At 38.4% G+C, this 17,366-nt stretch overlaps 1 protein-coding gene across 4 annotated transcripts in view; it reads right to left on the bottom strand.

The window, feature by feature from the left end:
• LOC131164586 (pre-mRNA-processing protein 40A-like) overlaps window positions 1-17,366 on the bottom strand; it is a 145,233-nt gene that overhangs the window by 107,536 nt on the left and 20,331 nt on the right. For all 4 annotated transcript variants that reach the window (XR_009139286.1, XM_058121884.1, XM_058121882.1 and 1 more), the window contains one exon: window positions 9,959-10,028. Coding sequence is in view for 3 of the 4 variants with exons in the window: in XM_058121884.1 (XP_057977867.1) it covers window positions 9,959-10,028 (70 nt within the window). In the remaining variant the exon portion in view is untranslated. The remainder of the gene's footprint in view (window positions 1-9,958; window positions 10,029-17,366) is intronic.

Below are 17,366 nucleotides of genomic sequence, written 5' to 3'. Positions count from 1 at the left end.
CAGTGCATTTTTCCCTAAGGAATGCAAGAAAGAACACCATACTCCAAACAAAAGTCGGAAGAGTAGCAGCATGCTTGAAGGCTCTAGCATTACGCTCCAATCAGATGCACCAAAGAATTTAAAAAACTCACCTCTAAAGATTCTCTCTCCATTTTTTCCTACAAAACAAAAATGAGGGTAACATAGGCTATCCAAAGAAGATCAACAAACTCAATGCACCTCAAAAACACTGAACAGATCATTCTGTGTAGTCCATAAAAGGGGGAAAATGCAGAAATAAATGAAAACAAATCTCGTTATTTCAATAATAGAGCATACACATTGGGAGAAAGTGTTGGCTTCCCCTCTTGAAGCAAATTACTAGTATTGATTTTATTAAGGATAGTAATCAAAGAGAAAGCCTTTATATATTTTGGGAACCTTAGTTTTTTACAAGAGTGCAGAGAGGAAAACCATCATAAGCATGAGTATAGTAAGTGAACAAAGGCATCGACTCCTAGGGCATATGTTAGGAAGATGATAAGCAAAATGGCAGATCAAAAACTTGCAACATCTATTAATTATGGAAAGCTTCAAGGCAGATGGAAAGGGGGTAGTAAGGTGTCAAGGATGAGCCTTGAGGTTCTTCAGCTGTCAAGGGTTTAGGAGATCCAAAGAAGCAAACTAACAAGTAATTCTGTAGGCTTCTCCAGTCTTGGTTACAATTCAAGAATCCAAATTATAAATGGCCACCAGTTTTGTGGTTAGAAATGGTAAAGAGTCTGGGTTTAAGGATTGGACTGGAAGTACTTTTGTGGTTCATAAGGGGGTATTCTTGTTATCTACAACACTAGGTTGGCTTGAAAGGTAGATAGGCTCTTGGGTTCATTTTTACTTTCTGTACTTGTACATGTGAGGGCTATAGGTCAGTGATAGTTTATGTCTGCTTATGGCCCTAATTGTCATAGGCTCAGGATATTTCTAAGAGGAGCTTTCTCCTATTTATGGATTGTGTATCCTAACTTCCTAAGGATATTTTTTTTATAAATAAAAATTTTATTAAAAGAGAGGAAATAATTACAATAAAAAGAAAAAAGAAAAATCAATGGAGAACAAGGGGTCCTCCAATAAGACAGTGAAAGCAAATGAAAAGAAAAAAGGAAAAAAAAATGTACAGTACAACTCTAGAGAATCAAAGCACTCCAATCTCTCACAAGTCTCCTATAGAAACATTATGAAAAAAAGCCATTTGCAGAACCCATAACAAAGCGAGAAAAATGACTCTGCTCCAAAACAAATGAAAAGTAGAAACCCCCTTAAAAATTCTAGTGTTTCACTCTAGCCAAATACACCAAGTGATAGCAAGAATCCTATAGCACCACAAAACTTTCCTCCCCTTTCCCCTGCAAGAACCTCAAAAATTAACAACATAGAAAGCCTTCAAAGATTAGGGGCAAACCTAATCCTCACCTAGAACTACAAACAAACTATTCCAGAATCCATGCAAAAGAAAAATGCAAGAAGAGATGTGAACAAGTCTATCCACCCTAAAGTAAAGGACACAAGCATTCATTGACAGGCTTCATTTGGTCCTCACATTTTTTTTTTTTATAACAAAAGAATATAGGGATAGGGGATACAATAATTTTTAAACATCACACATTTAGTGTGGTAAACAAGACTAGAGCAAGAACCTTCTGACAACCATGGCTCTGAAACCATGTTCGATCACCACTCCATCTAAAAGCTTATGTTGTTAGGCCAACAATGTATGTCAAGCTTTAACACTCCCAATTAGAACAGACCAAAAAAAAATGATAGGGAAAAAACATCAATCAATCCAACAAAAGGTAGCCAATCGCATTGAATGTCAGAGAACTCACTCCCTGGAAGCACCTCAAACTAACACACCAAAGTGAGGCTGAATAATGAATCTCATCCCAAAGCAAGGAAATATTCAGCTTCTCCCTAGAAAAAAAAATAAACAAATTACGCTCCAACCACAAAGCCCGCAACACTGCAAAAAATGCACATCTGCATAATACTGCGGCATCCTTTTCCTGCCAAAGCCACAAAAAGTGATACCAAACAAATTCTCAACCAAATTTGTACAAACCCAACTTTCCCCTAATAAACCAAAAAGCACGTTCCATGTTTTCCACGAAAAACAGTATGCAAAAGCAAATGAGAAGGTTTTGGACTGCTAAAGCATAAAAATAACACACACATCAAGAAAGTGCCTTACTTGGTCCTCACTTTTGAAGCAATCGATAATATTGATTTCATCAAGGATCACAATCCACGTAAATTCATTTTGAGGGAACTTTAGCATTCCAAATTAAAGAATATATGAAAAGCCTTGGCATTAGGAACAAGAACATGAATCAAATGGGAAAAGAAAGACATGCAAAACAAATCCCTAGGGGAATCTAGAAGCCATATCCGTCTCTCTACCCCTCAAGTAAGTATGAAAAGAATCAAGCACAATCAATAAAAAGACAAGTTCATTCATATCCCGGTCATTAAGTCTTCCCGAAAAATGAATATCTTAAGACTGCCCACCATCCTGCAAGAAAAGGAAGTCAGAAATCAAAGTACAGGGTAGATAAACGAAAAAGACGAGAACACACTCGAGCCAAAGTAGTCTCCCTAACCCCATGATCTCAAAAATGGATTCTCTACTCACTACCAAACTTAGAATGAACATTAGGGAGAAAAATATGATAAATCTGAGACACATTTCTAAGGACTTAAGTAATGTTAGTTCCAACTTCTGCATCCCACCTATTTTGTTGAATTCCAACTTTACTTAGGATTAGCCTAACCACAATAAATCCCTCATCAACTTCTCTATTTTCCCCACCACCTTCGTAGGAATCTTTAAAGGAGACAAATAATACAACAGAAAAGAAGAGAGACAAGCTTGAAAAATATTACAGCAACCCTGAAATTGTAAAGAAAGATCCTTCCCACTCATCCAATCGCCTAGAAATGGGCCAACTCAAGGCTCCACAACCCACTGTCCTAACAAAGAAAGAAATAGTACTTCAATTCGAATTCCCATCACATGACTCTTGGAAAATTTAATTCTCAGTCCCAAAACTTTCTCAAAAACCTATAATATGGTTAATATATTAGACAAGCTACTCACATCATCAAATAAAAAGAGAATGTTATCATTAGAAAACAGTAAATGTGATACAAATAAATCCTTACGACCCAGTTTAATACTTCCCATCAGTCCTTTGTCAACTGCTTTCTTAATCATGCAACTTTGTGAACAAAAAGGGGATAAGATTCCCCTTGTCTAACACCCCAAGAGGCTTTGAACCAAGAGTTGGCCTCATTATTCAGTAAAACCGAGAACGACAGAGAGATCCCCAAATCCTCTTCCTCCACCTCACCCAAAGACCTTTTCTGGCCAAGATTTTATTCAGAAAAATCTCAAACAAGATCATAAGTTTAATGATGTTGAATTCTTCTCCTAAGCACCAACTTAAGAGAAAAATGAGGTTGTGGAAGATGGTGTTAGAAGAGGAAAAAGAAGTACTGTTTTGAAATTGGATATTGAATTTTTCTTGTGAAAACCTTGGAGCTCTAGTACTTCTAGCATTAAAGAGATTTTTAATTTCATTAGGGAGTGTTGATCAAGGAATATTCCTTGTCTACTGTGCAGTTTACTTGGTTTGCTCCTGATTGATCTATACCTATCTATAGAATTATTAGATATCTGTCAGCCTTTTTAAGAGGCTAATCTTTAGAATATTTACAGCTAACAAATCAGTTGATTTGTTAGCTATTTTTGGTTCCACTATCATAGGGGATTTGGGTAGCATGTTACCCGATTTTGTAGATAGTCTTTCCTATTTTACTGCTTTCCATTTTAAATAGGATATTCTATTGTCAGTAGGTTGTAAATATCCCTAGTAATTAGATGAGAATTATCATCCATTCAAAGGGAATGTAATCTTTTTCATAAGTAAGTGGCATATTCAGTTTTCTTTTCCATATTACAACATGGTATCAGAGCATCCTCTGAACCCTAATCTCCCCCTATGACCAAATACAGTATGGCCACCGGGAGACGCGACTCCACCTCTTCAGTCTCAGACATCACCACCAGGAAGACATGGTCTCAGGCAACAGCAGCAGTTCAGATAGCAGCCTCATGCCCATTACAGGACACAAACTTAATGGGAATAACTATCTCCAATGGTCCCATTCCGAGATGATGTTTATATGCAGAAAGGGAAAGGATGATTATCTCTCAGGAGTTGCTGCCCAACCAAGCAAGGATGATGTGAAGTTCAAAACAAGGAAATCGGAAAATAACATGGTCATGTCATGGCTCATTAATTCCATGACAAATGACATTGGAGAAATTTTTCTTCTCTACGGAACAACGAAGGAGATTTGGGAAGCTACCAAGGAAACGTATTCTAACAATGAGAATACATCTGAATTATTCGAGGAGGAAAGTGTTCTTCATGACTTACGCCAAGAAGATTTGACAGTGACCCAATACTTCAACACCCTCAACCGCTACTGGCAACTGCTGGACTTATTCAAGGAGCGCTACTGGAGCTGCCCCGAAGATGGAATCAGGTAAAAACAAATTGCTGAAAAGAAAAGAATATTCAAATTTCTGATTGGATTAAATAAAAATGTTGATGAAGTACGAGGAAGAATCCTAGGATCCAAACCACTGCCAAACATCCGAGAAGCATTTTCAGAAGTTCACCGATAGGAGAGTTGAAAGAAGATAATGATGGGCCCTCAAGACTCTGCAACAAAACTGGAGAGTTCAGCCCATGCAGTTCGAGGAAATCCATATAACAACAGTGACAGTAGACCGAAGAAAGGGAGGCTGTGGTGTGACCATTGTCGACGTCCTAGCCACACCAAGGACACCTGCTGGAAAATCCACGGTAAACCCACAGATTGGAAACCTTCCTGCTTTGCCAACGACAAAGAAGGACGGGGAAATTTCGTCTTGGTAGATGAAAAACCAACACCAGCCGAGCCCAGTCTCTTCGGCAAGGAGCAACTAGAATTATTGCAAAAAATGTTCAGCCAATCTTCAGCAGCCCCTACTACTGTGGTTGGTATCAGTTCTTTGGCACACAAAGGCAATTTTTTAAGTGCTCTTAATGTTAAAAAGGAGAAGCTAGGTCCATGGATTATAGACTCAGGAGCATCGAACCATATGACCAGAGATAGAAAAAAAAATTTCTACTTATAGTCCCTATTATGAAAATTTAACAGTCAGGATAGCAGATGGTTCACTCTCAAAGGTGGCTAGTAGAGGTTCTGTTAAAATTTCAGAGAACCTAACACTCAACTCAGTTCTATTAGTGCCAAATTTGGATTGCAATTTACTGTCTATTAGTAAACTCACTCGGGATTTGGGGAAGATGATTGGCAGTGCTAAGATGTGTTCGGGGCTCTATCTTCTCGAGGTTAATGATCCTCCTCAAGGAACAACTCACAAATCCGATTGTTTGGTGTCTAGAAGTCAAAGTTATTTTTCTGTCATTCGTTCTAATTTTGATAGTGCAATTATGTTGTGGCACTATAGGTTAGGACATCCAAATTTCTTGTATCTCAAGAAACTCTTTCCTTCATTATTCAATAATAAAAATCCAAATGATTTTCAGTGTGAAATGTGCCAATTTTCAAAACATGTTCGCAACTCTTATCCCAACCGACCCTACAAGGCATGCCAATTCTTTTCAATGATTCATAGTGATGTGTGGGGGCCATCTAGGATCAAGAATATTACTGGATCTCGCTGGTTTATATCTTTTATAGATGACTACACTAAACTTACCTAGATATTCCTCATGAAAGAAAAGTTCGAGGCACGTTAGATTTTCAAAAATTTTAACACCATGATCCAAACACAATTCCAAGCAAAAATACAGTTTATGAAAACTGATAATGCCAAAGAATATTTCAAATCCATTCTTGATGATTATCTCTTGAGCCAAGGTATAATACACCAAAGTTCCTGTGTCGACACTCCTTAGCAAAATGGAATTGCCGAAAGAAAAAACCGGCACTAACTAGATGTTGCCCGCTGCCTCATGTTCTCTACACATGTACCGAAACACTTTTGGGGAGAAGCCATTCTCACTACAGCCTACCTCATAAATAGGATGCGCTCTCACAATCTCAAATTCCAAACTCCCTGTCAAACTCTACTTTAGTACTTTCCCAATACTTGACTCATCTCCACTATTCCCTACAAAGTATTCGGGTGCTCAGTTTTTGTTCATGTTCATAGTCAACATTGGGGTAAACTTGATCCTAGAGCCCTTAAGCGCATTTTTCTAAGGTACTCTCCAAACCAAAAGGGTTATAAATGTTACTCACCAGCTACTAAAAGATATTATCACTCCATGGATGTCACCTTTTTTGAGCAACAACCATATTACCCCAAATCTGAAATTCACGGGGAGATTACAAAGGAATTCCAGCCTTGGGATATTGAAGAGTTATCTCACCCTTCATCTGATTCTGGCCCTTCTCACCTATCACAAATTTTTGAATCTATTCCAACTACTGACTCCATTTCTCCTTCACATCCCTTCTTAGAATCTCCCGTGAAACATCAGCATCTACCACTATTCAACCAACAAAAAATGATGAGTTGATTACGTATTCACAAGGAGAAGGAACACAAAGGAGATAGAACAACAAGCATCCCTTGAGCAAATCCAAGAGTCTGATCTGAGCCCTAGATCAAGTGAAAATCCACCAGGTAACTCTAAGCTCGAGACTTCCCATAATTAGTTAACTAATGATGATAGTGATTGTCCTATTGCTATGAGAAAAGGTGTGAGATCAAGCACAAAACACTCAATATACACTTTTGTGTCATATCAAGGGCTGTCGTTGAATTTTAGATCTTTTGTTGCCAACCTTGACAAAATCCAGGTTCCTAATAACATACAAGAGGCTCTCGGTAAACCTGAATGGAAGTCTGCTGTCTGGGAAGAAATCAGTGCACTAGAAAAGAAGGGAACATTTGAGATCACAAAATTACCAACTAGAAAATGTTCAGTAGGTTGCAAATGGATATTCACTGTGAAATACAATGAAGATGGAAGTGTTAACCAATTCAAAGCTCGGCTGGTAGCAAAGGGATTCACTCAATCATATGGAATCGACTACGAAAAGACATTTGCCCATGTAGTCAAGTTAAATACAGTGCGGGTGCTCTTATCTTTGGCAACAAATTTAGATTGGCCTCTTCACCAACTAGATGTCAAGAATGCCTTCCTTAATGGAGACCTAGCTGAAGAAGTCTACATGGAAATTCCTCCTGGATTCGAGACACAAGCTACACACAACAAAGTCTGCAAACTCAAAAGATCTTTATATGGGCTCAAGCAATCCCCAAGAGCCTAGTTCAAGAGATTCACAAAAGCAGACAGGAGGTATGGCTATTCTCAATGTCAATCAGATCATACACTATTTGTTAAATACTCTCCTGAAGGAAAAATTTCTACCCTCCTTGTATATGTGGACGACATCATTCTAACGGGGAGATTATGAGGAGGAAATGAGTAGTCTCAAAAGTCTTCTAGCTAAAGAATTCAAAATCAAGGACCTTGGGAAACTCAAATACTTCCTAGGCATGGAAGTGGTACGGTCAAGGAAGGGAATCTTTGTCTCCCAAAGGAAATATGTTCTAGATCTTTTGAAAGAGACTGGGATGCTCGAATGCAAGCCAGAAGATACTACTATGGATTCAACAACCAAACTAGGAGCCAAGGAAGACAGTGCACCAGTGGATAAAAGCAGATATCAAAGACTAGTTGGAAAATTTATATATTCGTCTCACACCCGACCTGATATTGGCTTCTCTGTCAGTATGGTGAGTCAATTCATGAACAATCCCAACGAAGAACATAAGGATGCAGTTTATAGAATCCTAAGATATCTGAAGCTAACACCAGGTAAAGGATTATTTTTTGAGAAGAATCAAAGAAGAGATATTGAAGTATTCAATAATGCTGATTGAGCAGGATCAATACATGATCGAAGATCAACTTCTGGGTACTGCACATATGTGTGGGGAAACCTAGTTACATGGCGAAGTAAGAAGCAATTAGTTGTGTCAAGAAGCAGTGCAGAAGCGGAATTCAGGGCAATGGCACACGGCATCTGTGAAGGAATATGGCTAAGAAGGCTTCTAAAGGAATTAAAGATTTCAGGTGAAGAACCCATGAAGATGTTTTGTGACAATCAGTCAGCCATCAGCATAGATGGAACCCAGTGCATCATGATAGAACAAAACACGTGGAGATTGATTGACATTTCATAAAAGAAAAAATAGAAGGAATAATCAAGATGTTGTATGTGCCTACATGTCTCCAAACAGCCGATATCCTTACCAAGGCTCTGCCAAGAAAGAATTTTCATGATCTGAGTTCCAAGCTGGGCACAACCAATATTGACAACCCAACTTGAGGGGGAGTGTAGAATTATTAGATATCTATCAGCCTTTATTAGAGGCTGATCTTTAAGAGATTTACAGCTAACAAATCAATTGATTTGTTACCTATTTTTGGTTCCACAATCCTAGGGGATTTGGGTAGCATGTTACCTGATTTAGTCTTTCCTATTATACTGCTTTCTATTTAAAAAGGATATTCTATTATCAGTAGGTTGTAAATATCCCTAGTAATTAGATGAGAATTATCATCTATTTAAAGGGAAAGTAATCTTTTTCATAAGTTAGTGGAATATTCAGTTTTCTTTTCCACATTTCAACACCTTGAATGGTAAAATCCCCTTGCAAATCAAGGGCCCGTGATGAGGGAGACAGCAGGTTTTTTAACAACCTCCAATGGACTATAGTGTTCTTTTGCTAACTGATAAATCAGATGCATCCTTGATCAATGATCACTAGATATTTTTATAGCAAAAGAAAATTATATTAATAAGAGAAGAATTTACTAAAGGAAGAATGAGACATCTCCCAAAGAAATCTGGAGCAAACCAGAAAAAACAACAAAACCTACAGAAAAAGGAGAAAATCAACAAGCCAGCACATTCCTCCAACGTCTTTGAATCTCCTGGAAACTATTTCCTCTGAAAAACCCAAATCCAATGCACCGGTGATGATAAATACTGGATCTTATCCCAGACCAGCTCCCAAATTAATTTTTTCCGTTGAGAATATCCATGCATTATGTTCCACCGATATCCCCCATAAAACTGCAAAAGCCCACACCTCCATTAGGCTGCCCTATCCTTCCTTCTACCAAAACCTGTAAAAGAAATGGCTAGTAAGTCTTCCACCAATACAAGGGATACCCAATTCTCCCACATAATATCAAACAGCTTATTCCAAATCCTCCAAGCAAAATCAGAGTGAAAAAAGAGATGAGAAGCTGTCTCAGAGTCCTTAAAACAGAGCACACAAGCAGCAGGAGAAAGAGCCTTCAAATGTCTTCTGACTTGCAACAACTTGCTAGTATTTATTTTATTAAGCACAACCAACCAAGTAAAACCCTTAATTTTTGGGGGAGCCTTGGCCTTCCATGTTATATGAAAGAGAAGAAATATGAAGAACTAGAACAGATCAAGAATTCAAAAAAAAAAGATCTGCAAGAATACACAACTGAGTGATCTAAGGACCACGAGCGAACATGCTTCCCCGACAAAAGATAAATTCCATTCAGTAAAGATAACAAAGAAGATAACTCCTCCATCTCCCTATAAGAGGTCTCCTAAAATTAAAAATAAATAAAATAAAAAATAAAAAAATAAAACCCACAGAAAAAAAAAAAAAAAAAAGATTACAAAAAAAAAAAAACTACTCCTAACTCGAAAAACGCAAAAGCCTTGTAATCGAGGTATTAACATACCATAATACACTTTATTCACACACATAAAACCTGCAAGTAGCAAGGCATATAAGATTGAACCACCGAGATGAACACATATTGTGTAGGAGACAACTGACCTCAATTGGTGTCATCAATTCGAGAGGCTTCTCCCAAGTTGACTGTCTAGTTTTCTTGTTGTAATAATATCTGAAAGGTTTATATACAGAAGAATCCTACTCAGCAAGAGTAACACGAGAAACAAATTATAAACATAATTAATAGTGAGCACAGTTACCAGAAAACACTATCACCCTAGTGAACCACATATTATGCAAACATTCCTAAATATGGTCGTTCCAGAATGCTAAATCTAACAATCCTAAGATATAACTCAATATTTTACACATAACATATTTTTTTATTATTTAAAGTGGAGAATTATCACTGATCACATTAGAATTCCATCCTAACTCATTATTTATATATTTCACAAAAGAAAATACCTTCTAGATTTTGAAACACTCTAACATCCTCCCCAAAACAAACAAGTTCCATTGCATATTTTTCATCAATATATCTACATAAGTATACTCCTGATGTTCCACATATTAGAGCATGTACTGTACCACAACCCCGTTCCAGTTGCATGAACCGGAACATTCCACACTCTAGGTAGCATTGATAGTGACAGACTTCTTATCTCAAATAACTTTAACAGGGGTGGATGTCAAGGGCAGGGAAGGAGGAAGCAGGAATGGGGAAGAAGGCTCAACAAGCCTAACCACCTCATTGACCATCCAAAAATATACCAATTTCTTAACCTCAAGGGTGAATAAAGATCATCATTTTTTTTTTCTCAAAATTAATAACATGATCATGGAATTTTGTGTAAAAGTTATGATATGTAGCGTACAAGATTTATTAGATCTTTGGGGCTTTTATATACGAATTTTCTTGTCTTGAACTACTTTGTTATGGAAATCCAAATAAAGATGCTCGTGGGTACTGTGGGTATTAAGGCTAGGATATTGTTTTATTTGTTGCTGTAGGACTCATTTGATGGCAATGTTATTCCAATTAGAGTTAATTCAGCTGGCCATCTGTAGTCCTTCAACTCAATCCTACATCTCATTTTGCAACAATTTTACAAACCTGAACACCCCCCCCCCCCCTTAACCTCCTTAAAAAGCACCCCTCTTCTTTGCTCAGAGAAGAAATCAACAAAGATAGAATAGCTTAAAATTTATTTATTTAAAAAAAAAAAAAAATGTCACGGTCTGACTATTTTCACACCCTTGTGAAGGGTCGTGCGGCGCTAGCTAAAACACTCTTGTTTAACTAGCCAGCCTATCGTTTACCAACATTCATCCATGAAACACTTTCATTAGCATTCATTCAAATAGCAGCAGAAACAATAATCAATTCATGAGAGTCGTGGCAAGCAAGCAGTAAACATTGAAGCAAACGTAATTCATTAACAACACCTCCATTGACATCGAGTGTTTAGCGAGGGAGGTAAGTAAGCTAAACACGTTGATAATAGCTAGTGAGTTTTACAATGACTGATGAACACTCACCCTCCCCTAAAGAGCTTTCTAGGCCATCCCCACTCCAACACTAGGAAACATCAAAGTGACCGAGGAGTCATACTACCTTATTTGGCATACAAAGACACTACTAGCAGAAAATAACCCTACACTAGTATTTACATGATGGAAACCCATCCCAAGCACACGAAATAAGCGGTCACAGGCAAGCATAATGCCCTGAACAAGCTTAGCTCATGACATTCTCCCCCACTTATGCGGTCGACGTCCTCGTAGACTTTGGCGGTAGGTACACTTGAACTTTGTCCACGGACGGTTGCATATCTTCCGCGAAAATCCAGCTGATTTCTTTGTCATCAAGCCATTTCCACTTCACTAGGAACTTCTCCCGCTTCTTCCTTGAGGATATGAACTTTCTGTCCGCAAGAATCTCATCAACTTCACGTTTGTCAAGTTGCACTGTCTTCAACTCTACTCTATTTGACTGACTTCTGCTCAGGTCATAGGTGTTGGCATTGAACGGCTTGAGGCAGCTGACATGAAACTGCGGTCTTCTCCCCTGATCTGCCCACTTCTTCATCTGCTTAGAAGCTTTCACCAGATTGGCTTAAGCAAACTCTGCATTCTGTCTCCATTCTCTGGTGAAGATGTATGCCTTGGGACTTTTTCATCTGTATAGCTCGCCCAATGTGTAAGGTACAGGCGGAAACTGGCCTGTAACAAGCTCAAAAGTGCTCTTGTTGGTTGTTGAGCTCCTTTGGGCTTTGCCACAAAACAGAGCCACATCAAGTAGTTGCACGCCATTCTTCTGGTTTTCGTTGACAAAATGGCACAAGTACTCTTTCAATAGCTCTCTGAATCACTTCATCTATCCGTCTGTCTGTCGGTGATAACTCAAAGAGATGTCAAGATGTGACATGAATATCCTGAAAAATTCTGTCAAGAAGTTATCAGTGAACATTAAGTCTTGGTCACAAATAATAACTTGGGGAACACCCCAATGTTTCACAACAGTCGCAAGGAACAATTGTGTCGTCTCCTCAACCAAACAGTACTTCGATGCGGCCATGAAAGTACCATACTTCTTCCACTCCCCCTTGTCTTGTTGGAAAATGAGACAAGTTTTGGTATAATCAACCACATCATCCCGCATGTGCGGCCAACAATACCTCCCCAGTAGTTCTGTCATTGGAGTCGTTCTCCACGAATACCCCTCAACGAACTTCCTGTAAAATCCAGTAAGGCCAAGAAAGGAACGCAATTCCTTCACTACCGTGGGGATCTTCCGTTCTTGAATCATCCTTACCTTCTCCATACCCCTCCGGATACGACCTTACCACATGACCAAGGAATTTGTTGCTCCGCTGAGCGAAAGAGAACTTCCTTTTCTTCACATACAGACTGTTTCCCCTCATCCTGTCGAACACCTTCCGTATATGCTCTTCATGTTTCCTCTGAAACAACACCAATGCTCCCAATGGTGCTTTGGAAGGGCGAACACATCCCGCTTCCAATTCATCAAACTATTTCCCCAACTCTACTATCTCTCGAGGCGCCATCCGACATGGCCCTTCAGCAGGTGGTTTCACTCCTACTAACAACTCGATCTCATGCTCCACAGTCCGTCGTGAAGGCAAATTGTGAGGCAGCTTATCCGGCAACACCTCCTTGTACTCATCCAACACCTCTTGGATGGTCATAGGCTCCAGCTCTTGGCCTACTTCTTTGTCTACCACCACCGTGGCTAGACGTGTCTGCTTACCCTAACTCAATCCCTCATTGAGTTGTATGGCTGAAAGGGACTTCCCATTGTCTCCTTTCGTTGCAACAACTTGCACCATGCATGAGTGATCTCCTATCAAACATAGGGAACCAGCCGAAGGCATCAGCGCTGCCCTCGTCCCCCTTAGGAACTCCATTCATAGAATGACTGGAAAGTCATCCAAAGGCACCGCTGTGAAATTTGCATGACCTTCCCACTATCCAAGTTTTACAGTCACTTGCTTGGCTACTCTCAGAGTAGGCTGGGCTATAGTGTTAACTGTTTTCATGAGTCCTGTATCCTTCTCTAAGGATAAGTTGAGTCTCCATGCTTCCAATTGTGAAACAAAATTGTGAGTAGCCCCCGTATCCACCATAGCATGGGTACTCTTCCCATTGATCCTCAAGTCCACAAACATTAACCCTTTTGCTCATGTAACTTTTGGTGCTTTTGTCTGCTTTTCCAATGCGCTCACTAGCCGCACTGAACCCACCCTTGGGGCATGATCCTCTTCCTCCTCGCTTTCCAACCCTTTTCCCGAAGTGGAAGCTTGTAAGGCATTGAGGAATCCCTTGTGTTAACACTCACTCACTCACTCTGTGAGATCTACCACACAAGTAACACGAAATTTTACTCTTCCCCTTTCCATTGGGTGTGTTGAACCCTTGAGGCAACGAAGCTTCCTTCGAGGTTGATGATTTAGAGTCGGCTCCCCCACTATTGGGTTTACCTTTCTTGAAAGAGTTTCCACTGTTTCCCTCGCCGCCAAACCGTTTGGACGAAGCAGTATCATCACCAGCATAGTCAGTCAAACATTCTGCAGTAGCTTGTGTAGTTGACAAGTCTTGAACCCTTTGCCTATGAAATTCAGTTCTTGCCCAAGGTTTCATCCCCTCTAGAAAATAGAACAACTTGTCCTTCTCCGACATATCCCGAATATCCAACATTAAAGCAGAAAATTGTTTCACATATTCCCTGATCAACCCCGTATGCTTGAGATCTCTCAGTTTTATCCTTGCATTATACTCAACATTTTCAAGAAAGAATTGGGCCTTCAGCTCTCGCTTCAAGTCTGCCCAATTATCGATTACACAGCTTCCATTTTCAATTTCTCTGTACTTGGTACGCCACCATAGTTTGGCATCACCAACCAAGTACATGGTCGCAATATTCACCTTTGCCTGTTCTGAAGCTATCCTCACAACGTGAAAGTACTGCTCCATATCAAACAAGAAGTTCTCTAACTCCTTGGCATCCCAAGCAGCCCCATACGTCTAGGGTTTTGGCACCTTGGTCTTGCTAACTCTCAGAGTGTTGGAGTTCCCCATAGCAAGAACCATCAAATTCACCTTTGCATCCAGATCAGTCATCCACGACTACAAAGTTTCAACTGTGTGGCAAATGTCCTCTGACATGTCGCCTATCAAACCTGCTTGATGTTTTTGTGATCTCATCACTTCATCAACAAGTTCTCTTATCTGGGTCACCTCCACGGCCACAGTATTGGTTGTTGCCTCAACCTGTGCTTCCAGCACGCTGATCCTCTCAATCCTAAATATCATTTGCAACAATTATGATCCCTCAACTTGAACATGAAACCTTGACGATGACAACAAAACAATAGAGGTTAGAAGTGTCAAGAAAATGTCTATATAAATAATACATAGGTAAAAGTATGCACAAAACTATAAATAAAAACTAACATATATTACTTACACAGAAATATGTATTACTGAAACATATAAACTAAAATAATTACACAAAGCTAATATTTTCACATAAAAATGCCTAAGGATTTGAAGAATTACATCATAATTTGATCTCCTCCCCTTAGTCAAGAATAATACTCTCATAGGTAAGACTTCATTGGAAACTCCGCCTGTGATGCACTTAATGTCCTAATTTTTTCACACACAGCCAGTCCCAAGCCCGGGTTAAGGAGGAGGGTTGTGTTAGATAGCTAACAGCTAGTGTAAAATTTGTCAGATCACTATGATATGAATCCTTACCGAATATTTCCTAGGGCATCCCCTACGAGCGATGCGTTGCACTTGAACCACCCGGGTGTAGCGAAATGTTAGCAAGGGGGGCTACGTCGTCACCCTGAAGCAACGTGCAGTGTCGGCGCTCGGGTACGGTATCAAATATACGAGGGTTCCTGCATCATTCTAAACGTGGGCAGGTAAAGACGTTAGTTCAGGAAACTAGGATTAGATTACCAACTTGGAATATAGAGACACTTACGAGTAAAAGCATGGAAATTGTGGATACAATGATTAGAAGAAGAATTAATATAATTTGCCTTCAAGAAACTAAGTGGGTGGGGGAGAAAGCTAGAGAAATCGATAAATTAGGATTCAAACTTTGGTACACGGGAAAAGAAAAACATAAGAATGAAGTAGACATTATTATTGACAAAAACTTAAATGATAGCATTGTGGATATAACTAAAGTAAGGGACAGAATTATAAAAATCAAGATGGTATTAGGACAAGAGATAATAAATATCATTAGTGCTTATGCTCCTCAAGTTGGCTTAGCAGAAAATCTTAAGAGACAATTTTGGGAAGATATGGACAGTATTATACAAGGCATACCAAGGACTGAGAAAATATTTATAGGAGGAGATCTGAATAGATACATTGAAAGAGATAATAAAAATTATGAGAGGATACATAGAGGATATGGATATGGAGACAAAAATGAGTCTGGGGAGAAGATCTTAGACTTTGCTATGTCATATGATTTTAGTATAATAAATACTTTCTTTAAGAAGAGAGAAGAACACTTAATAACTTTTAAAAGTGGACAAAATAGAAGTCAAATAGATTTTTTTTAACTAGAAGGGTAGATCGTTTATCATGCAAGAATTGTAAAGTTATTTCAAGTGAAAGCCTAACCACACAACATAGAGTCTTAGTGTTAGATGTATGTATTAAAAAATGGAAGGAAAAGGAAAAAATAAACCCGTTTAGGAGAACTAGATGGTGGAACTTAAAAGGAGAAAATATAACAAAATTTAAAGATAAAATGATCATAGATAGGGATTGGACCATAGAGGATGGGATAGATACAAATACTCTTTGGAATAGATTAGCTACCTCTATTAAAAATATAGCAAAAGAGATTTTAGGTGAATCAAGGAGAAGATTCTCGAATAGCAAATAGAGTTGGTGGTGGGATAAAGATGTACAAAAAATCATAAAGACAAAAAGAATTTGGGATAAAACGTGGCAAAAATGTAGAAACAGAGATAACTTTGAAAAATTTAAGGAGGCAAGAAAGATGCAAAAAGGGTCGTTAGTGAAGCTAAATATAGATCATTTAATACTTTGTATGATAGATTAGGTACAAAAGAAGGGGAAAGAGATATATTTAAACTTGCTAAAGCTAGAGAAAGGAAAAGCAAGGACTTAGGAAATGTAAAATGTATAAAAAGTGAGGATGATGTTGTCTTGGTTAAGGACGAAGATATTAAAGAAAGATGGCGAAGTTACTTTAGTAAGTTGTTTAATGAAAACCAAATAGAAGGCTTAAATTTAGAATTGTCAAATGAGGAAAAGACTAAAAATATAAGACTTATTCACAAAATTAGAGTTAACGAAGTTAAGTTTGCACTAAAAAAATGAAAAATGGGAAAGTCATGGCACCAAATAACATCCCAAATGAAGTTTGGAAATGCTTGGGGGATAACAGAATTATATGGTTAGCTAATTTATTTAATACAATTGTAAAAAATAAGAAAATGTCAGATGAATGGAAGAAAAGCACTTTAATACCCATATACAAAAATAAAGGAGATATTCAAAATTGTAATAACTATCGTGGAATTAAACTTATGAGTCATACGATGAAACTATGGGAAAGGGTAGTTGAACAAAGATTAAGGTTAGAAATGAAGATCTCAGAAAATCAATTTGGTTTTATACCTAGGAGATCTACCACAGAAGCTATTTATCTTTTAAGAAGATTAATAGAAAAGTTTAGGAAAAAGAAGAGGGACTTGCATATAATATTTATTGACCTTGAGAAAGCATATAATAGAATACCTAGGGAAGTTCTATGGTGGGTTTTAGAAAAAAAATGGTGTATGTTGTAGGTATACCGATGTCATTAAGGATATGTACAATGGAGTAATGACTAGCGTAAGGACTATAGATGGAGAAAATAGAGAATTTCCAACTACCATAGGTGTACATCAAGGATCTGCTTTGAGTCCTCATCTTTTTGTTGTAG

This window comes from Malania oleifera, chromosome 9, assembly GCF_029873635.1.
Source record: "Malania oleifera isolate guangnan ecotype guangnan chromosome 9, ASM2987363v1, whole genome shotgun sequence".
Taxonomy (NCBI): domain Eukaryota; kingdom Viridiplantae; phylum Streptophyta; class Magnoliopsida; order Santalales; family Ximeniaceae; genus Malania; species Malania oleifera.
Note: the sequence above shows the minus strand (reverse complement) of the source record. Positions and strands in the feature narration are given on the sequence as shown.